We start from the raw sequence: 23,229 nt of genomic DNA on the forward strand, positions 1-23,229 counted from the left end.
CGCGTCGTGTCCGGGTTGTGTCCTGCAGGCCGAAGCGGCAGCCGAAGCCGTCCTCGGATGAGGGTTACTGGGACTGTAGCGTCTGCACCTTCCGGAACAGTGCCGAGGCCTTCAAGTGCATGATGTGCGATGTGCGGAAGGGCACCTCCACCCGGTGAGTCCCAGGCCTGCCCCGCGCGCCGCCAGCCGGTGGGGTGACGACCAGGGGACGTCCCTGCGGCTACCGCCCCCTCCCATGACATTCGCGGACCCGGCGGGAGGAGGCGAGACGGAGGTGACTGTGGCGATAGGAACTGGGTCACATTGATCGCAACCCAGGCGATGGTTTGCGGTGAGGGGTAGTTGAAGAGGCTGTACGGTTTTTTGCTTCCAAGAGAGAATAAATTATTTATGGGAGGCATTAGCTACTGCGATTTAATTCGTATCGCCGGGTGTAATGTCCCTCTCCCCACTCTGGGTATAAAAATGTTGGCTGCATTGTTGTGTTAGTGTGTAGGGATCAAGGAAAACCCATAAAATCCTCTTTAGGAGCAAAGGATGTAATTTAATTTCGTTCCTAAAAAAAGAAAAGTATCTGATTGCAGAATACACAATATATTAAACTTCTTTTCTATATGGACTTCTGGAAGGGTCAGATCAAGGTTTTATTTAGTGTTTTTATTCCAGTTCTGTAATATTTTATAAATAAGTAGTTGGAGATGAGCCCAGTCACAGGAACAGATTTTTACCGAAAGTACCTGCATATCTTTAGTTTGATTAAATGGCAGTCTCTTAGACAAATGAGATGAAAAGATCTCTGCCTATTTTCAGACTTTATTTATTGTAAGCTTGCAGTATAATAACTCTGTCTTTTAAAAAACGACTTTGAATTAACTGGATAAAGAAAATCATCCAGGAAATTCAGTCTGGCATTCTTAATCTGTCAGCACTTCGTTATCGAGCTCCTTGATTTTTATAGGAAGGTACCCTTTGAATTAAATATAATCCTGTGATTTATTACTTAGTATGTAGAGAAGATATATATTTTGATGTTACAAAGTTCATTAGAAACTAAACTATAACAATAAGCATACTAATCTGTCTTACTGTTGCTTTAAAAAAGAGGGCATATATAATATTGACATATGCAAATATTCAGTAGACGTTAGATTTCTAAAAAATGAGATCTTGATTTTTTTTAAAAACACTTTACAGAATTTTATTAAGTTTGAAATGTAGAGACAGGAATGGTTGACAATAACTTATTTGAAAATTTTCTCAGTGAAGCTCGCTGGTTTGGACATGGTTGTTTTTTGTAAATATTATATGCTTTTTGTATATTCCCACAATGGATAAAATATTTTGTTCATTTTTCATATTCAAAAAGCAAACTTTCAAACATAGTCTAAATTTAAGGGATTACAACAAAACATTCCAAAAAGAAAAACGTATATACTAAAATGATTGTGGTTACTAATTTTGGACCCATTTATTAATTCTCATTTACAGTGGATAAAATATTTTGAACATTTTTTATGCTCAGAAAGCCAACTTTTAGACATAACGCTAAATTTAAGGGATTACAACAGAACATTCCAAAAAGAAAAAAAGTATTTGCTAAAATGATTGTGGTTACTATTTTTGGACCCGTGAATTGTGATTTAAGTATTTTGAAAAGCAGAGTATCTTAATGGCTGTGTAAGGTTGGAGTTGGTTTCGAGTGTATTTGTATATCCGTGTTAGTACTTTGTGCTTTTTAAAATGCTCAGTAAGCAATATTTAGAAAATTTGTTTTTTTGGGGCAGGAACATTAAAGTGGAGACAATTATTATAATCTTGATCTCTGGTACTATATATTATTGCTTTTTGTTGTTCCCTCTCTATTTTCTTGTAGCTATTAGAAAAATACTGAAACTAGAAGAGCCTATATGTTTATTTGCAGGGACAGCAAGGAAGGGGGGAAGCTGGTGTCCTACTCCACAGCCAGTCTTGGGGTTAGAGGAACCCTGAGAAATAGAGTAGGTGGTGGCAGCTCAGAAGAGAAGAAACAGGCTGAATACCTGGCACCTGGAAGAAGAAGGAATATAGTACACAGGGGAGTTGGCCCAGGACAGAGAAGTGGGCCTAGTTTAAAAGAGGCTTGAGGCCCACCTGGGGGCCCCTGACATTTTTTTTTTTTTTAACCGGTACATCCGAGCTCTTGTAGATCCAATTTTTAGTGGTGGAAACATTACTTGAGGAGGACTCAGAGAAGCATTGTCATTTGGATTGAAACTGAAGAGGCTCTGGGCAACTCACCAGAAATCTAAGGGACACTGTGTTCCTGAAAGTAAGTGTTCTACACTACGACCCTCTCAGCTTCTGCCTTCCTCTCTCTGAATTGTCTCTTCTCTTTTGATTTTGGCTCTAAGTTAAACCTAAGAGCTCTAATTTCTCTGTTATCTGTTATTTTCCTAGTGGTTTCTGAAATTCAGGGTAGAATCCATGTTTGTCTAGAACAGTGTGGAACAGGGTATTGTTAATAGAGAAGATATTGATTGCACCACAGAATATTAATATTTTTCCTCTCTGGTAATGTTAGAAAGACAAAATTAAAGGACTGCAGAATGCTGTTGAGAAGCAAAAGTTTCAGTAGTTGGAAGGAATAATTCTCCATAATTGACATATTAATTAACAGTTAGGGTAATTTCCAGAGTAAGGTTGGCAAGTACTAAAGCTGGGACTGGATAGCTGCAGAGCAGAAGGATGCAGTTTGCTAATGTTTTGTTTGTGTGACCCATGAATGGGATTTGAATCCTCTGGGTCAGACTGACCTTTGAACTGATTCTGCCTCATTGCCAAATGTTAGGCCAAGTCTAAGCCATTTTAGACATTTGAAAAACTTTTTTCTTTTTAAACCTGCGGAGAAGATTTTGAGTCCTTGTTCTACCTTTAAAGTCTTTTTTTTTTTCTTTCTTTTTTCTTTTTTGAGATAAGATCTCATTCTGTTGCCCAGGCTGGGTTGCAGTGGCATCATCCAGGCTCAGTGCAGCCTCGAACTCCCAGGTTCAAGGGATCCTCTCACCTCAGCCTCCCAAGTAGCTGGAACTACAGATGCACGCCATCACATGTGGCTAATTTTCTTATTTTTTGTAGAGATGGGGGATCTCTCTGTGTTGCCTAGGCTAGTCTCAAACTCCTGAGCTCGAGTGATCCTCCCATGTTGGCCTCCCAAAGAACTGGGATTATAGGAGTGAGCCACCATTCTGGTCCCTTTAAAGTTTTTATTGACAATATTATTTTTCCTTTAAGGAATATTAAGTTCAAATTCTTTATATTGCAACAGAAGCCCATTTCTTTTCGCTATATCCATGGTAGGTTATGTGTTTCTATAGAATGAAGTTACATTCATGGCATGTATTTCAAAATAAAACAATTTGTTGTAGCTTCAGTTCCTCAACTTTTAATTTTATTTTATATTTTGGGGTACATGTGCATGTTTGTTACTGGGTATATTGCAGAGTCAGGGAATTGGGCTTCTAGTGTACCCTTTATCCAAATAGTGAACATTATATCCAACAGGTCCCTCACTCCAAAATTTTTTACATTGTGCTTTTGTGAGAGAAACAGTAGTAAATGTCAAACTGACAGGAAAATTTTTAGAAGGAAAAAAATTCCACGGTGACAAATTATTTTCAAGATGCTGCACAGTGTTTATATCTGAAGTTTCTTTTCTTTCTTTCTTTTTTTTGGGGGGGGGCGCAGAATTTGAGACAGAATCTTGCTCTGTCGTCCAGGCTGGAGTACAGTGGTGTGACTCACTGCAACCTCTGCCTCCCAGGTTCAAGCAGTTCGCATGCCTCAGCCTCTGTGGTAGCTGGGATTACAGGTGCCCGCCACTACGCCAGGCTAATTTTTGTATTTGTGGTAGAGATGGGGTTTCACTATGCTGGCCAGGGTAGTCTCAAACTCCTGACCTCAGGTGATCCATCTGCCTTATCCTCCCGAAGTGCTGGGATTACAGGAGTGAGACACCATGCCCAGCCTATCTGAAGTTTCTTATAAGGCAAGAAATGTCCCAAATATAAATGCAAGAAACTTTAGGAAATTAAGGATCATTCTTGACTGGGCCTAGTGGCCCACATGTGTAAGCCCAGCACTTTGGGAGGCTGAGACAGGAGGATTTCTTGAGGCCAGGAGTTTGAGACCAACCTGGGCAACACAGTGAGATCTTGTCTCTACTACAAATAAAAAAAATTATCTGGGTGTGGTGGTGCACGCCTGTGGTCCCAGCTACTTAGGAGGCTGAAGTGGGAGGATCCCTTGAGCCCCAGAGTTTGAGGTTGCACTGAGCTGTGGTCATACCACTGCATTCCAGCCTGGGCAACAGAGTGAGACCCTGTCTCAAGAACAAAAAACATTCTGAATCATCAGAGAAAATGAAATATTAAATATTAAGGATAGTCTGTATGAGGGTGATAATCAATGTGTGATGATGAAATTAAGACTGGTGTCTTATTGCTACTTCACCTAGGAGTGGATGGTTACTTTGCTTAATTCAGGTAGCAAATATTTAGAAATGAAAATGATAGAATTATTGGTTTGGGTTTTAAACTGTGGTCTAAATGGTTCATACCAGGCTTTCAAATGTAACAGGTAATGTTACATTTTCTTAAGAGGATATTGTAACAATCCTTTAGGTTTCTCATAGGTGTTATTTTAGAGAGCTATGAAAAAGATTTCACATAGTAGAAAGAGTAGAAAAAAAATCTTTTCTTTTTGTGAAAGAAAAGATTTCACATAATAACTAGGTGTTATTCTAGTGTGAGTTTGGTAACCTGGGTTCATATTTCATATCAACCATTTCAATATTCAGCATTCTGCAAATGTTTATTGAGCATCTTATTTAAGGGCTGAGTTGGATACTAGACATACTGTGGTGAGCAGAATGGATTTTTTTGTTTCTTTAAAATTTTACGGTTTTGCAAATCAGAACCACTTTAACTGTACCAAGCTCTATATGTGAGGTTTAGTGTTAGTAGATCTTTCCTTTAAGTGTAGGCTGAAGAGGTGGAACTTTTTCATTAAAAATATATATTGTTTATAACTGAACACAGTATTATCAGTATCATGGTTAGGTAAAAAGAATGAGTTATTTCAGCTTCTGTTAAAAGCAAACTATAAAATTCACATTCTGAAAGAAGCTTAAACCAACTATCATCTGGTAGAAATCTTTTTAGCATCGTTGTTTTCTTGTCATACTTGCTTTCTATCTTCAAATTTGAGGTTTGGCACTGATTCTCCTAGACCTTTTGTGTAGGAATGGGAGAAAAAAATTGAGGACCATCCACATAAGTCCTTTTTAAACAAATGCAGGGTTCCTGAGCCCCCTCCTGTCTATCTGAGGAGCCTTTCTAGCAACCATTTAGTTGTTCAGAGACTCCTTATTCTAGGAGGTTTCTTACTTGTTTGTTTTTTGTCCACTGTCTTAGAGGACTCACACTGGTTAATTGTATGTGGGTAAATTTTACAAGTGATTAGTGTTTGTATAGTCCGGATATCAGAGTGGTTTTCAAAGTATAGTCTGAGGGACACTGAGAGTCCCTGATATCTTTTTAGTTGAACCTTTCTATGAGGTTCACACTGTTTTTATAATAATATGAAGATGTTATTTGCTTTTTTCAGTGTGATGGTGCAGAGGCAATGGTGGGTAAAACTGCCAGCACTTTAGCATGAATCAAAGCAGTGGCACCAAATTGCTATCTTCATTGTAATATTCACCACCATGTACATGAATGCAGTAAGAATAATGCCAGTTTGAATTAAGAATATCCTTGAAGCAGTAAAATTTACTAATTTTATTACATCTCATATTTTAAAAAATATTTTGTCTGACAAAATGGGAACTACACATAAAGCACTTACACTGTATACTAAAGTATAGCAGTTAAGGGAAAGCATGTGTGTAGTTTGTCTTGCAAGCAGAACTAGTCTTTTTGTCATATAACATCATTTTTACTTGAAAGACTACCTGAAATACCGTAGTTATTCAGACTTGGATATTTAGCATATATTTTCTTGAAAGTGAATATATTCAAGAAATATATCACTTCAAGGAAAACATTTGAGAGTATATGTTGCCAGTGATAATCACTCAAGTGAAAATTAGAATTTTTGAAAATTTGTAGCAACAATGAGCTTTAGAGTTTCTGTGTATAAAGACTTTTATGAGAAGATTAGTGGTGATATCAATGAATGTAATTTTTGACATTTTACCATGAAATCTGTCAGCATTTGGAAAATACGCATAACTCAGCAAACAAATGGTTCCTAGTTACCAATGTTTGGTTTTATAAAACTGTAAGGGGTAATCCATTCGAAGTACAAAACACCAACAGATTTTAAGGGAACACTATAAAATTCATTGATGTGGTTTCAGATTTCACATTGCACTAACCTTTGAGAAACAACTGTGTTTTTATGTAGTATCAAAGAATAACCGCTGTAATTATCAAAAAATGCTATTAAGCTACTTATCTCTTTTCAACTATATATCTGTGAGAGGGCAGATTTTCTTAATATTTTTGCAATAAAACAGCGTATTGCAACAAATTGAATGCCGAGACAGATGTGACAATCCAGATGTCTTCTACTAAGCCAGATGTTAGAGGTTTGCGAAAATATACAGTGCCACTCTTCATACAAAATATCTTTGTTTTGGAAAATAATAAGTTTTTAAAATAATAATATGTCATTTAATATGTGATGTGTTTATTTTTTAAATGAACTTATATATTTAGATTTTTATCAGTTTTTATTTCTAATATAGTAAACATTAATATATGACCCATATTAAGAAAAACAAAAAACAAAAAAAAACTCTTAAATTTTAAAAGTGTAAATGATCCTAAGACCAAAAAGTTTGTTAACTGCTGGTCTAAAGTTTATTGGCTTGGGTTTCTACATGCAATGGATTTACTTCAGTAAGTGTTCTTTTTATTTCCTTTACAGTGTGAGGCCTGACAACTAGTATCCTAGTTGTTTAACTCAGTGGCCAATCTCACTCATCTTTTGATGTCTCCTCCAAAGTATTTGATGTTGTTGGCCCTTTTTTAATTGAAACTCTCCTTCCTTGATGTCTCTAACACTCCTTTTTCATAGATTTCTATGTATATTTCTGAAACCCATTTCTGCCTCCCCAAACCTGGCATCTGTATATTCTTTACTTTGTATGTGGCATGAACTCCTTTCTGGAACCTCAGCTGGAAACCATCATTGTCTCAACTTTGATTCTAATTTGTGGTCATCCTTCTTGTCCTTTCTCTGGATTTTTCTCTTAAATCTATCCTTTTTCCAGTTTATGTAGTTACAGTTCAGAAGCCCATATCACTTCTCTCATGAACTATTGGACAAATTGGTCTCTCCTTTGGAATGCTACTAACATCTTCATTGTCTTCTTTGAAACCTATCTGATTATGTTGGTCCCTGTATATTAAAAAACAATTGAGTCCTATTAGTGGCTGCTGAATAAAAGCTGAAATCCTGAGTATAGTGTTCAAGGCTATAATAATAATCTATCCCTAAACTACCTTCCTAGCTTCATTTCCTGCTGCTTATCCCAATCCTGTGTTGTGTCAGCACTGAATTATTTTTATCATATGGTACTTTTCTTTTTCTTTTTCTTTTTCTTTTTTTTTGGAGACAGAGTCTCGCTCTGTCGCCAGGCTGGAGTGCAATGGCACGATCTTGGCTCACTGCAATCTCTGCCTCCCAGATTCAAGCGATTCTCCTGCCTCAGCCTCCTGAGTAGCTGGGATTACAGGCGTGCGCAACCATACCCAGCTAATTTTTGTATTTTTAGTAGAGACAGGGTTTCACCATGTTGGCCAGGATGGTCACCATCTCCTGACCTCGTGATCTGCCTGCCTCAGCCTCCCAAAGTGCTGTGATTACAGGCGTGAGCCACCATATGGTACTTTTCAAAGAGGCCCTCTAGGATTACTATCCCTCCACCCCTTAGTATCATACTGATTCTATGTAGTAGAGTCAGTCATGCACCCTTAATGACATTTTGGTCAGTGGGGGACCACGTATACAGTCCCATAAAATTATAATACTATATTTTTACTCTACTTTTTCTATGTTTAACTACAAATATTTGCCATGGTGTTACAATTACCTGCAGCATTCAGTATAGTAACATCCTGTACAGGTTTGTAGCCTCAGAGCAATAGGCTCTACCATATAGCCTAGGTATGTAGTAGGCTGTACCATCTGGGTTTGTATAAGTACATTCTGTGATGTTCCCACGATGAAATCACCTAATGATGCATTTTTCAGAACATATCCCTGTCATTAAATGATGCATGGCTGTATGTATATGTAATTATTCCTGGCGAATCACTATATTGTAGTACAATTGTCTAGACACTTACCTGCCTTACAGGGCAGAGACCGTCTTACTCACTTTGGTATTCCTAGAAGCTAATAAAATACCTAAAGTATTGTAGATATTTGAATGTTTTCAATTAATGTTTATGCAAATTTGACTATTGCTATGACCCCTGATACTGCTTTTCCAATAATTTTGAACATTATGTTTGTAAAAATGTTATCAAACTTTTTTGTCTCTAAGTTGTAGGTATAAATCATTTATTTATTTATTTATTTTCTGAGACAGGGTTTCACTCTATTGCCCAGGGTGGAGTGCAGTGGTGTGGATATAGCTTAGTGCAGTCTCAACTCCCTGGTTCAAGTGGTCCCCCCACCTTAGCCTCCCAAGTAGCTGGGACTGTAGGAGTGTGCCACTATGTCTGGTTAATTTTTAAATTATTGGTAAAGGGGATATCTCCCTATGTTGCCCAGTCTGGTTTCGAACTCCTGGGCCAAAGTAATACTCTCACCTTGGTCTCCAAAATGTTGGGATTACAGGCATGAGCCACTGCACCCAACTGTTTTTTAGCATTATTTCAAGGCTGATATTGTACATGAACACCTTACCATTTTTAAGGAACAGCTTTGGCAAGTTGTGTATTATTATTATGATCTCATTTGTGGCCACTTATTAGGTCTTATTTTTCAGATTGTTGAAGTTTATATAATATAGCTAAAAATGAAGTATTTCTTGACTAAAACTAATGAAGTCGTGAAAGTGTACAGCATATTAAGAAATATATTGTATATTCCGTTGCTACAAGGAGAATAAAATATCTAGGAATACAACTTACAAGGGATGTGAAGAACCTCTTCAAGGAGAACTACAAACCACTGCTCAAGGAAATAAAAGAGGACACAAACAAATGGAAAAACATACCATGCTCATAGATAGGAAGAATCAATATTGTAAAAATGGCCATACTCCCCAAAGTAATTTATAGATTCAATGCCATCCCCATCAAGCTACCATTGACTTTCTTCACAGAATTAAAAAAACTAATTTAAATTTCATATGGAACCAAAAAAGAGCCTGTATACCCAAGACAATCCTATGGAAAAACAAAACAAAAATCAAAGCTGGAGCCATCATGCTACCTGACTTCAAACTATACTACAAGGCTACAGTAACCAAAACAGCATGATACTGATACCAAAACAGAGATACAGACCGATGGAACAGAACAGAGGCCTCAGAAATAACGCCACGCATCTACAACCATCTGATCTTTGACAAACCTGACAAAAACAAACACTGGGGAAAGGATTCCCTCTTTAATAAATGGTGTTGGGTAACTGGCTAGCCATATGCAGAAAACTGAAACTGGATCTCTTCCTTACACCTTAGACAAAATTAACTCAAGATGGGTTAAAGACTTAAACATAAGACCTAAAACCATAAAAACCCTAGAAGAAAACTAGGCAATATCATTGAGGACATAGACATGGGCAAAGACTGTGTGACTAAAACACCAAAGGTAACAGCAATAAAAGCCAAAATTGACAGATGAGATCTTATTGAACTAAACAGCTTCTGCACAGCAAAATAAACTATCATCAGAGTGAACAGGCAACCTATAGAATTGGAGAAAATTTTTTGCCATCTGTCCATCTGATATCCAGAATATACAAAGAACTTAAACAAATTTATGAGGAAAAAAACCCCATCAAAAAGTGGGCAAAGGATATAAACAGACACTTCTCAAAAGAAGACATTTATGTGGCCAGCAAACATGAAAACTCATCACTAGTCATTAGAGAAATGCACATCAAACTACGATGAGATACTATCTTATGCCAGTTAGAATGGCAATCATTAAAAAGTCTGGAAACAACAGATGCTGGAGAGGATGTGGAGAAAAAGGAACGCTTTTACACTGTTGGTGGGAGTGTAAATTAGTTCAACCATTGTGGAAGACAGTGTGGTGATTCCTCAGGGATCTAGAACCAGAAATACCATTTGACCCAGAATTATAAATCATTCTACTGTAAAGACACATGCACACGTATGTTTATTGCAGCACTGTTCACAAAAGCAAAGACTTGGAACCAACCCAAATGCCCATCAATGATAGACTGGATAAAGAAAATGTGGCATATTTACACCATGGACTACTATGCAGCCATAAAAATGATGAGTTCATGTCCTTTGCAGGGACATAGGTGAAACTGGAAACCATCATTCTCAGCAAACTAACACAGGATCAGAAAACCAAACACCAGATATTCTCACTCATAAGTAGGAGTTGAACAATGAGAACACACGGACACAGGGAGGGGAACATCACACACTGGGGCCTGTACTGGGGTGGGGGACTAGAGGAGGGATAGCATTAGGAGAATTACCTAATGTAGATGACAGGTTGATGAGTGCAGCAAACCACTGTGGCACATGTATACCTGTGTAACAGACCTACAGGTTCTGCATATGTATCCCAAAACTAAAGTATAATAAAATAAATATATTGTATTCTTCACCTAAATTGTTAGTTTTCTTTTGAGTGATTTTTAAAGTTAAGGTAGTTAAGGTAGACATCAAGGGCCTATCAGAAACTAAAATATAAATGCATGCTTACTGGGAAAATATGCAATGAATTATGCTAGGATTACAGAATTGTGGATGAAACCCAATTCTAGCCTTTAAGGGTTTGAATTCTAGCACAGAAGATAGGTAATATTTGCTAGTGAGTAAATGCAAGGAGTTGAGAATGGATTTTCCAACATAGTTCTAGTTTTTGGAGAAGTCTGTGCTTATATGAAATCAGTTATTGTTGTGGCTATTATTTATTTTACTTTAACATCTGGGATACATGTGCAGAAAGTGCAGGTTTGTTACATAGATATACATGTGCTGTGGTAGTTTGCTGCACCTATCAACCCATCATTTAGGTTTTAAGCCTTGCATGCATTAGGTATTTGTCCTGATGCTCTGCCTCCCCTTACCCCCCCACTCCCCGACAGGCCCCAGCGTGTGATGTTCCCCTCCCTGTGTCCATGTGTTCTCATTGTTCAACTCCCACTTATGAATAAGAACATTTGGTGTTTGGTTTTCTGTTTCTGTGTCAATTTGCTGAGAATGATGGTTTCCAGTTTCATCCATGTCCCTGTAAAGGACATGAACTCATCCTTTTTTATGGCCGCATGTGGCCATTATTAATAAAGCACTTTTGGTGGGGTGAGGTGGCTCACACCTGTAATCCCAGCACTTTCGCAGGCTGAGGCAGGAGGATTACTTGAGCCTAGGAGTTCAAGACTAGCCTGGGCAACATAGCGAGACCCCATCTGTACAAATAAATAAATATAAATAAAGCACTTTTGGTAAAATGTGCTTTAACATCGTGGCCAATTTCCAGTTTGATTACTGTCTCCCCTAAGAAATTTCAGCCAAATTATGTTCTTTGAAACAGCTGGCATTTCATTGCTGGGTAAAGCCTTTTCTTTATCTATTCATTTGTGTGTGTGTGTGTGTGTGTGTGTGTATTTTTTTTTAAAAGAAATTGCTGTTTTTAAGATGATAGTTACATAATTGACGTAAAATTTCAGTAGACTGAAACTTCCTACATAGTATGCTGGCTCTATATGTAACTTTGAAGGAAAGAGGAATAAGCAAAGAAACCTTTCACCCAACTATGATAGTTTTATGAACCTCTGTCAGACAACTCGGGTTTCAATCTAGGCTTTAATATTAATTCTGTGACTGGATTTTACCTTCCTCACCAGTTGCATAGGGTTGTTTGATGAGCAAATTAAAGTGTATATAGGAAAACATTCTGAGCACAGTAAAGCACTGCACAAGTGACAGATAATGAAAGACACAGCTTTTACTGAGTTTCCAACACCAGAAACTACCAACGGTAACAAAAAAAAAAAAAAAAGAATTTGGCAGCAATAAATTACAAGCCACCATTTATTCTTTAACAGTAATGGCCACTATTTACTGAGCACTTACTGTGTGTCAGCCACTGTGATAATGGCTTTACCATTTAATCTTCTCAACAATGAGAATTAAAACCATTTAATCTTCTCAACAATGCTTTTGAAAGAAAAAAAAATATGCTGGCGATCATTGCCAATATAACCAATAAAATAACTTATGAAACATATATTAAACTTAATAATGTAACCCTAGTATAAAATTATTTTATTTACAATATAGATGATTCCTGTGATGATTTTTCAAGTATTGAATATATATAAATTTAACGATCGTGCCCTTTTATGTAAGCACACTTGTGAAGTGCTTTACTGTATTGAGAGCGCTTTCTTCTATATCCTTCTATTTGCTCATCAAACCGTCCGCTGTATGGCTGGTGAGGAAGATGGTCCACTAGTCAGCGAATTAATGTTAGAGCCTAGATTGAAGCTTGGGTTGTATGATTACTGGTTGATCTTTTCACTCCTTTGTCTTTAATAAAGAGGTTTATAAAACTATACTAGTTGAATGAAAGGTTTCTTTGCTTATTTCTCTTTCCTTCAAGATTAGATGTAGGGCCAACATACTTGGTAGAAAGATTATCATTCTGTGGAATATCAAGTTTTCATTCAAGGATTTGGTGAAACCTTAGTCTTTTTTCCTTTAAGGTATGTTTTCCTTAAATCTTTATAGCTTAGAATAATTATTTATTTAACAAATATTTGTTGAACACCTACAGTTTTTTGTTTATTGGCTTTCATGGTTGTTAAAACTGTACCTTTTGTTACATGAGCTGTGATTTATAATCATGTTTTAAAAGATTGTGTGTGTACTTCATTCTGTAATATTGTTTATTGTGGGAAATTACAGAATTACTGAGCAGTTTAGAGCTAAAAGGAACCTTTGAAGTGTTTCTGGAATATTTAGTCACATCCTGAGCCAGAGAAGTTTTTATTACTTGAAACCTTAATGATAGACGGATAACCGCATCTTCAGAGGGAAGATCTTGAGAGATTTGTAGTAGAGAGGCTTGTATTAAACTTTTGAAATGGACTGAGACTGCTATTGTTTTCAAAACCTTCTTGTCGGGATTTTCAGCTAAATTTGGAGGATTCTTAATTGGGGAACTTGGGGAACTAACATAATATTTAGCAATCTGCTGGTTGAGGTCTTTTCTATTTGTTGGAACTCATGGCTCTAGCCTCATATCCTCTTGATAGATAAGAAAACAGGCCAGAAGTATTGTGACTTGGGTCAATAGTTGATCAGTGTGAGATTTAGAAATCTGAATTTCCAGTCCCTTAAAAAAATTTTTTTTAAGAGACAGAGTCTTGCTCTGTCACCCAGGCCAGAGTGTAGTGGTACGATCATAGCTTACTGTAACTTCAAACTCCTGGGCTCAAGCCTCAGCCTCCCAAGTAGCTAGGACTACAGGCGTGCTCCATCACACCCAGGTTATTTTAAAATTTTTTGTAGAGATGAGGTGTTGCTATGTTGCCCAGCCTGGTCTCAAACTTTGCCTCAAGCACCCCTCCTGCCTCAGCCTCCCAAAGTATTGAGATTACAGATGTGAGCCACCATGCCCGGCCTCCAGTCCCTTTTTATAAGCTTGCTGTGGTAGCATTTAATTAAATTTGCTAGCAAGTAATTTCTTAAGGATTTCTTCTTCTTCTTTTCCCTATACCTAAATCTGGTGGTATACCTCTTGACAGTTTCTAACATTAGACCTACTACTTATAAATAATGTAAGAACTTAAAAACAACCACTAAATGTTAAAAATCTAGGCTAATTGTATGGTGAATAAAGAATAAAATGACTTTTTTCCTATATTTACTAATATTTTTGAAGTACAGATGTTAACAAACTTAATTTTTATGTCTTTTATAACAACTTTTATTTTGTTGTATATCCTCACTTCTTTGATACCATAGTGTTTCTCAGGAGAAATACCAGTAAGTATATTTCTCTCTTTTATTTGTGATACAAATATTAAGAATCACTGATAGTAATATAATCACTTTGATTATATGTGAATGTGTGAATGACTGGGTGTGTGTGTATGTATGATGTAAAGTTTGTATAGCTCCCTGACAATTTTTAGACATATGAATTAAACCATTTCATCTTTACATGTGTTATAGTCTGATTAGGGTTCCTTTGCACAACAGTATACTTTACTTTTATAGAATATACTAGGGACAGTCAACCCAGAATGGCAGCAAGTAGATGATTTTTTTTTTTTTTTTTTTGAGACGGAGTCTGGCTCTGTCGCCCAGGCTGGAGTGCAGTGGCCGGATCTCAGCTCACTGCAAGCTCCGCCTCCCGGGTTTACGCCATTCTCCTGCCTCAGCCTCCCGAGCAAGTAGATGATTTTTATGCCAGGGAGGTAGTTGCTCAACAGGTAAAGCTCTTGGTGCATTCGTGGAGTAGGCAAAGTGGTTTTGGGCTTCTTTCTTCTTTGTTCCATCCATTTTTGCTATTTATCTTTTGTCCCCCTAGAGCCCAAAGTCTCTGCACTAATATTTATTTCTAGCCTACCTTCTAAAATGTTATGATTGCTTCATTTTTTATTTACTTCACCAACAGTTCTTCCTTTACTAGAATATCTTTTATGTTTTATTTAAGTCTGAATAAAGTAATTTTTCTAAATGCTAATGTAAAGAATCTGGGTTGTGAGGGGGATGGAATTTTATTTTTTCCTTAAGATAATAATTCTTTTTCTCATGATTATTGAAGTATTATGTATACATTAAAGATTTAAGGAAATATAAGGAAGAAGATAGTAATGATTATCTTCATATTATCATTCCAGTCAGAAGTTAGCTACTTCTAAAATGTTGTGTTTCCACTCTGTAGTTTTGCATAGATATTAGCATTTAAAAGTGAAACTTGAGGTATCTCTCGTTGGAAGAATGGGAAAAAAGTAGACTTTTTACCATTTTAGGGCCCTCTCATGACCATTCTCACCTCATCTTGGTCCTCTAAGTCTCTGAGAAGTCCTCCAGTCTCTGAGAAGGCTCCAGTTTGTTTTGTCTTATTTAATTGAGCATTTCTGAGTCTTATTTTTACCAGGGAACTTTGTTTTTCAATTTTAATATAGATTATGTGGAGATGTGCTGTTATGTAGGAGTTTGCTATCAAAGTGTGGTCCATAGACCAGTGGCGTTAGCATCACCTGGGAACTTGTTAGAAACGTACAATCTCAGGCCTCACTGAGGACTTACTGAATCAGGACCTGCACTTTAATAGGATCTTTAGGTTATTTATATGCATATTAAAGTTTGAGAAACACTGCTCTCTTTTTTCCAGATAAGATAATGAGGTGGACAGGGGTCTGAGGTTTTCATCCCACTTAGAGCTGCTTTTTCCAAAGAGCTTTTCCCTCACGTTTTTGTGTGTGCATGTGTGTGTGCAGACAGGGTTGTATGTATAGGTATGTGCCTGGCATGCATATGTGTACAGGAATGTGGGTATGTGGGCATCTCTCTGTGTCTATATCTGTGGTCCCTTTTTCTGTTTAGCAGATACTTCTCTGAATGAGCTTAATGAACTCTCATATCCAAAAATGCTTTCTCTGTTATACCTCCTATCTCTTACCGCTGCTCCCAATATCCGTACACAGCTGTACATTCCTTCAACCAGCTCATCGAAGGACATGTTTGGGAAGCCTCCTGTGAAAGAGCAGGCTTCAGGAAATAAGAGGGTAAAGAGGAGAGAGGTTTGCCTGTTAGAATCAAGTAACAAGCTTTTTGGGGTAGAAGAGACCTGACTTTCCCTCAGGAGGGCCCAGTGGTTTCAAATTGTGTTGACTGGATCCCTATGGTTTCATGGAATTGGCTCAGTGGGAGCAAGCAAGTGGGGCTCTGTGGTTGCCCACTTCACTTCATCCAGATCATTTATACTATTATATATTTTATTAGGATTTCTCTTAATTTTTATTTTATGTGTTTTGCAAAACATTTTTTGTGGAAAATCACTGCCCTGTTTTACCACTCAAATTCTGTTCATCTCAGGCTAGGTTAATTGTGACTGGACTACCTACCGTCACATTTCAAAAAGAAGAGCTATTAGTGAGTTTTGTAGGGTGGCAGGAGAGATTTGAAGCTTTCTTTCTTGAAAGCCCTTTCTCTTTCCTTCCTTCCCTATATCTTTCCTTTTCTCCCCCTACTCATCTTCTTAGACACATTTGTTCTGTTTAAGGACCAAAATTAGTAAGGCTCAGAGCTGCATAATCGACTGATTAAATTAGTAATGAGCACTATAACTTACAGATGAAACATTTGTTAAATTCATAATGCTGTCAAATAATACATTTTGATAACATTTAATAAGATTATTTTGGGAGACAACCATAATCCCAAAAGATATGGTCCTGAATGCCATAATCTCAAATGTTGAAATCCTGAAAAATCAACATCCTTAAAGTCTAAAATCCCCCAAATCACAATCCTAAAAGGTCAAAATCCCAAAAATGTATTCTAGAAAAAATAATACATTTTTTAAAAGACACATAGATTTTAAAAAGGGGATTTATTTGAGAAACAGATAAAAACAGAACAATTCATAGGCCATTTTACGCAGTAAAATAGGCAATAACATTTTTGCAAGCATAGATACTCAGGTATACTAACAGTCATGCAGATAGAACAGTTAAAAGCAGGCAAACCATATTCATAAGTCAAAAAAGGAAATGTATAAATGCATATCACTGTGGTTGGTAATTGTGTGCACCCAGCTTTATAACTGCAGTAATCTGAAATACTGTGAAATACCTAAGACTTGATGAGATCGATAATCATCAATGTGTGTGTGTGTGTGTGTGTGTGTGTGTGTGTTTCCTAGTGGCCTGATGTAGACTGTCACATAAAAATTTGGACCTCACCAGTAAGTTTTAACGTCTAGAAAGTACTTTGGTAGTGTAATAGGGGTAAGCAGTATATATAGACTTAAGAATTAAGCAGGTGAAAGCAGATTTTTTTACTGTTTTCTATAGTTAAATAATACATCTGTTTTCAAGGTTGGGATTGTCTGAGCATGGTCGTGGTTTGTTTTAGGCCACTGTGCCCTTTTATGTATTATGCTGTTTCTTCGGCCCTCCACTTCCCCATCCTCCACAATTTCATGGTCTTTATGATCATTCAGGCTTCATCTCTGAAGGCTAAGCATTCCCTTGTCTCTAGGTCAGAATGAATGTCCTCTCAATTACTCTTAAAGCATTCTATGCTAAAAGTGATGATGTATTTACACAGTGTATTGAAAATATTTTGTGTTTGTTTCTTTCCTTCCTGAGGGCCATACCATTGGTCCATTATCACATTTCAGTTTAAATTCCCTCCTTGACATTCATATTCATGTGGTTTTTTGGTCGTAATTAAATATAAGTGATGAAATGAATTTAGCACATTTCTTAGTTAATAATAAGGATAATTGTAATAATATTTAAAAAATTCTCAATGCCTATCACAATGCCTTGTGTAGGTACTGATAATATTTAAATGAACTGCAAAAGGCCCTTTATTATATATCTGATTCTGTTGGTGCTTTAAACTGCTTTCCACTTCTTGTTTTTTTAAGGAATATTTATGTAATTTCATATTTTTGTGAGTTAGTTGGAATATGTTTAATTATACCCATTTTACTGGATAGAAGAACTTACGTCGGTCTAAGCTACCTGCATGTTCAATTATCAGAGTTTTAAAAATGTTTTCTTTTACCATCAATATAATGCATGATGGAAACCACAGCCGATAGATTTTATTCTCTCTTGTGTCATGCTTGCTTACTTTCTGAATCTTAACTAGAGGCAGAGAAACCATTTAGTGGCAGCCATTTTGATAGTCTAGGCAAGAGGCACTAATGTCCTGAACAAGGGGGATGCCAGATAGGAGAGAGAAATGAATGTATAGATGTGTTTAGGAGAGATCTGTAGGACTTGATGGTTGATTGGATATGGTTGTGGGAGGGAGGAAGTTGGGTTGTAGTGAAGGGGAGGTATCAAGGATGAATCTCAGGATTCTGGCTTAAGCAGTTGAGTGAGTGGTGTGTGTTCTCACTGAGATAGCAAATAGGAAGACAGGTTTAGGGGAAGGTAATAGTTTACCTATAGATTTGTTGAATTTGGGGTGCCTGGGGAAAATCTGAGAGGGAAGATCTGTGAAGCAGTTTGGATATGTTGGGTAAGGCTTAGGAAGGTGGAAAGGGCTGTAAATACATATTTGATAGTCATTAGTACACATGATTTGAGTTGAAGCTGTAGGAGCGGATAAGACAGATGAGGGAGGGAATAGATTGCATACCATGAGAAAAGAGACCTAGGAGAGACTTTTGAGGAACATCTTTATTTTTTTACAGTGATAGGAGAAGAGCATCCCACAAAGAAGAAGAAAGAAATGGAGAAGGAAAAGAAAATCAATAGGGAGTAAGAAACCCGGGAGAGTGTAACAATACAGAAACAGAAGGAAGAGGATATTTTCAAAAAGAGGGGGGTGTGTTCAGCCATGTCCAATGGCTTTTACTTTCATCAGACAGAATCTTAATTTTTCTCTCAAGTTCCATGTAATATTTGTTTTAGTAAGTCTGGCATTTAGATTTGTATTTTTAAGTTGTAACAAGATAATAATTCTGCATAGTGCTTGTCCTCAGCTTTTCATGTTACAATAATTCTGATTTATATTTATAAGCTAAATAAAGCAGTTTAATATTGGTAGATAGGAAGATGAGTAAAATTATGTTAGTAATAACTTTGTTTCCCAAGGATATAATTATCTAGTAATATCTATCTTTAAGTCTATGCTTCTAACGATGACTTTAGATTATAGCTACAATATGTGATAGAATTAACAACAAAAATCCCAAAACTTTGGGTCCTTCTTGGTGTCAGGAATTTAAGTGGTAAGTAAATGTACAGTAACTTTATTTATTTTTTGAGAGGGAATCTCGCTCTGTTGCCTAGGCTGCTGGAGTGCAGTGGCACGATCTCGCCTCACTGCAACGTCTGCCTCCTGGTTTCAAGTGATTCTCCTGCTTCAGCCTCCCAAGTAGTTAGGACTACAGGCACCACCATGCCTGGCTAATTTTTTTTTGGTGTTTTTAGTAGAGACAGGGTTTCACCATGTTGGCCAGACTGTCTTGAACTCCTGACCTCAGGTGATCCGCCCGCCTCAGCCTCCCAAAGTGCTAGGATTACCGGTGTGAGCCACTGCGCCCGGCCACTGTATGGTAGCTTTGAAAACTCCTGGGAGATTGCATACTTAATTGCGAGGGAATATGTGTGGTTTCAAGAAACCTTCATTTTCTGTTTTTAGGAGGAATGAATCATAGCACTCTTTAATGATTGGTTAGCCAAGCAAATCATAGAACTTCTTTTAAAACTTCATTTTTCTATAAAGTAACAGCTATCTGTGAAGTACACTGGATTTTTTTTTTTCTTTTTTTTCTTTCAATTTTATATATATATGAGGTCTCACTATGTTGCCTAGGCTGGTCTCGAACTCCTAGGCTCTTGGGATCCTCCCACCTCAGCCTCCCAAAATGCTGAAATTACAGGTGTTAGCCATTGCACCCAGCCTACAGTGGATTTCATATGATTTACAATGCCTAAAGATTCAGGTTTTAGGAGTGCTGAATAGCAAAGTTATTTAGAACATAGGCAGAATAAGAAAGGAATACTCTTTCTTATTGTAGAGTCTATAGAATCTAGAAAGTCTCTAGAACTAAAAATCAGTGAGTAGTGACTTTTGAATTTCACAAATATTTTAATTAACCATTAAACATTAAAATGCTATTTTGAGGCAGGTGTTGGGCCAGGTAATGGAGTTACAAAAGAGAACAAGACACATCCTTACCCTCATGAAATTTGTTTATTTATTAATTTAATTTATTAATTTAATTTATTTATTTAAGATGGAGGAGTCATGCTCTGTTGCCCAGGCTGCAGTGCATTGGTGCCATCTCAGCTCACTGCAACCTCTGTCTCCCAGGTTCAAACGATTCTCCTGCCTCAGCTTCCTGAGTAGCTGGGACTGCAGGCGCCAGCCACCACACCTGGTTAATTTTTGTATTTTTAGTAGAGAAGGGGTTTTACCATGTTGGCCAGGCTAGTCTCGAACTCTTGACCTCAAGTGATCCACCCGCCTCAACCTCCCAAAGTGCTGGAATTACAGGCGTGAGCCACTGTGCCTGGCCAGCCCTCATGGAATTTAAGTTGCAAACAAAAAATACAAAAAGAAAAAATCATTGCAAACTGTGGCAATGACAGGAATTACTTGAAATAGGTGAAGAGGAGAGGCTTCTGTGAATGGGTGGCATTTAATCAGAAAGCAGATGGATAAGAGGAGGCTGGGCATGGCGGCTCACACCTGTAATCCCAGCACTTTGGGAGGCTGAGGCCATTGGATCACTTGAGCTCAGGAGTTCGAGACCAGCCTGGGCAATGTGGCAAAACCCTGTCTCTATAAAAAGTACAAAAATTAGCCGGGCATGGTAGCATGCGCCTGGTTTCCCAGCTACTTGGAAGGCTGAGTTAGGAGAATGGCTTGAGCCCAAGAAGGGGAGGTTGCAGTGAGCTGAGATTGTGCCACTGCACTCCAGCCTGGGCAAAAGCCAAACCCTATCTCATAAAAAGGGATAAGAGGAGGTATTTGTGAAAGAGTTATGGTTAACAGCAAGTTGGAAGCCCTTTGGTTGGTTTGTTTTACATTGAGCGGAGACTAGTGATAGTAAGGCAGAGGGTGAGTGGCATCAGATGAAGGTGAACAAGTGAGTAAAATGCCAGATCACAATTTAGTCATAAATAATGTGACATTGAGATTTTATTGGAAATGTAACGAGAAGCCATTTAATGAATTTAAGTGTAGAAGTGCTCTGTGGCTTCTGTAAGGAGAATGGACTGGCAGCCTGCAGTAATGTGTAAATAGAAAGACTAGTTGGGCTATTCTAATTAGGTGAAAGATAATTGGGCATTAATATTTTGAGATTAGATAAAAGAGAATGAGTTTGTTCCTTACTGTTACTAATACTTTTATGTTTCCATAAAAAGGTCATTAATATACACACAATGAAGACTTTTTAAGGTATGGCATTTCAGTACTTATGGTTTTATATGTACTTTTAAAATGATAATGAAATTATTAAAGCAGAATGATTTGCATGAATATGTTGAAATGTAAAAGAGGAATTTCTATTTTAAAAAGTTATTTATTCAATGGAAATAAAGAAGGATGACTTTTCCTAAGGAAGGAAAATGAGACATTTGGAGCCACTCAAGTTGGCTTGAGACAATTGAAATTTGTGATGTTAGAAAAATTTGTCATTGTTTTACAAAATCAGTTTTATACAGAAATTATTCACTTTAGAGATGGCAATTAAGAATTGACTTGAAAAGTAATATAAGGCTTCAAAATCTGGTCAGATTAATTTAAATAATATAATAGAATTTTGTTCTTTTTCCCACCTTTTCTCTCAGAAGCCTACAGTCATCTTAGGGCTCAACTGAGGAAGGATCCATTTGCAAGCTCACTCATGTGGTTGTCAGGAGACCTTAGAACACCTGCTTCCACATTAACTCACAGGTCTGTTGTCAGGCCTCAGGCATCTGGCTGTTGGCCAAAGACATCAGTTTATTGCTATGTGGGCTTGTCTTTTCTATAGGCTCAGAATGTGACAACTTGTTCGCCCCAAAGCAAGATATCTGGACAGTGAGAGAAAGGCCCGCCTTGGACTCCCAGAGTGCTGGGATTACAGGCGTGAGCCACAGTGCCAAGCCTCTTAATGACATCTTTTATATTAGCTTATACCATTAGAATAAAATATTTGCATTATTGCTCCTTGATCTGTTTTATCACTATAAACATGTAAGACCTTTGTGCTATGTACTTACTCCAGTGACTAGGAGTCTAGTAAACTAGAAAAGTTACTTAGATGACCCTTTTCTGATATTTATTCCAATTAGAAATGGAGGTCTGTGTAGTACCCCTGTTTGAATGGGTCATTTAAAAGTGAATGAATTTATTACTGTTATATTTAATTCAAATTTATAGAAAAATGCTTGCATTTACCCAAGGCAATTTGTATCTTAAATTTAAGTAAGAATCTAGCACAGATCTTGACAATCTTGACAGGTGTGTTGTCAACCCTAACAAATACAAATATGACCTCATAACAGGATTGAAATATAAGATTTTCTTTAGAATTACATTTTGAATTTGATTTTGTAGAATGATTTTACAGACCGTTTTATCCCTTTTTTTTGTTTTTGTTTTCTTTCGTTTATTCAGTGGTCAGTTAGTTACCAGACTATTCTTAAAGGAAAAGCTATACACTTTCTTTGTTTCCATAGAATGAAGAATCATGAAATCATCAGTTTCTTGAAGGAAGGAGGTGATTATTTAGAAGCATGATGGTAAAGGGTATTAAAATGTATCTGTAGCTAGTACCTGCTAGTGTAGTTACTAGTGTTAGAAGTCATCACTGCTGTGGCACATTAAAATGAATACGATGAATATATATTGATTAATATGTATTCAGTTAAAGGTAATATAATATCTTCATATGAGCTTGAAGAAACTTCTTTTGGAGGGATTTTTTTCTTTTGAATAGAAATAGTTTTATTTCAATGACGGCCATTTTTAGGCAATTATTTTAAAAGTTTCTTTAAAAATTTGCTATATTTATTTTGTACAAGTATTTAAAATTAACATTATTAATATCAATGATTGGCATACGTTTATGTGTTTGTGGTTGGTGTGTTAATAGGTGATACATGGTTAAAGACTTTTTTTTTTTTTTTATTTTTTGAGACGGAGTCTCGCTCTGCCGCCCAGGCTGGAGTGCAGTGACCGGATCTCAGCTCACTGCAAGCTCCGCCTCCCGGGTTCACGCCATTCTCCTGCCTCAGCCTCCCAAGTAGCTGGGACTACAGGCGCCC

The 23,229-nt window shown here is 37.1% G+C and overlaps 1 protein-coding gene across 7 annotated transcripts in view; it reads left to right on the forward strand.

Moving 5' to 3' along the window:
• The window catches only part of YAF2 (YY1 associated factor 2), a 90,795-nt gene that overhangs the window by 644 nt on the left and 66,922 nt on the right, over positions 1-23,229 (forward strand). For 4 of the 7 annotated variants that reach the window (XM_011936095.1, XM_011936093.1, XM_011936096.1 and 1 more), the window contains exon 2: positions 29-154. The exons of 1 other annotated variant lie outside the window; for it this stretch is intronic. In XM_011936095.1, coding sequence (XP_011791485.1) covers positions 29-154 — 126 coding nt within the window. Of the gene's footprint in view, positions 1-28; positions 155-250; positions 339-1,921; positions 2,282-23,229 lie in introns of those variants that run through there. 2 more of the 7 variants (XM_011936099.1, XM_011936098.1) reach the window with 2 other exon arrangements.

Source organism: Colobus angolensis, unplaced genomic scaffold, assembly GCF_000951035.1.
Source record: "Colobus angolensis palliatus isolate OR3802 unplaced genomic scaffold, Cang.pa_1.0 Scaffold150, whole genome shotgun sequence".
NCBI classification, from domain to species: domain Eukaryota; kingdom Metazoa; phylum Chordata; class Mammalia; order Primates; family Cercopithecidae; genus Colobus; species Colobus angolensis.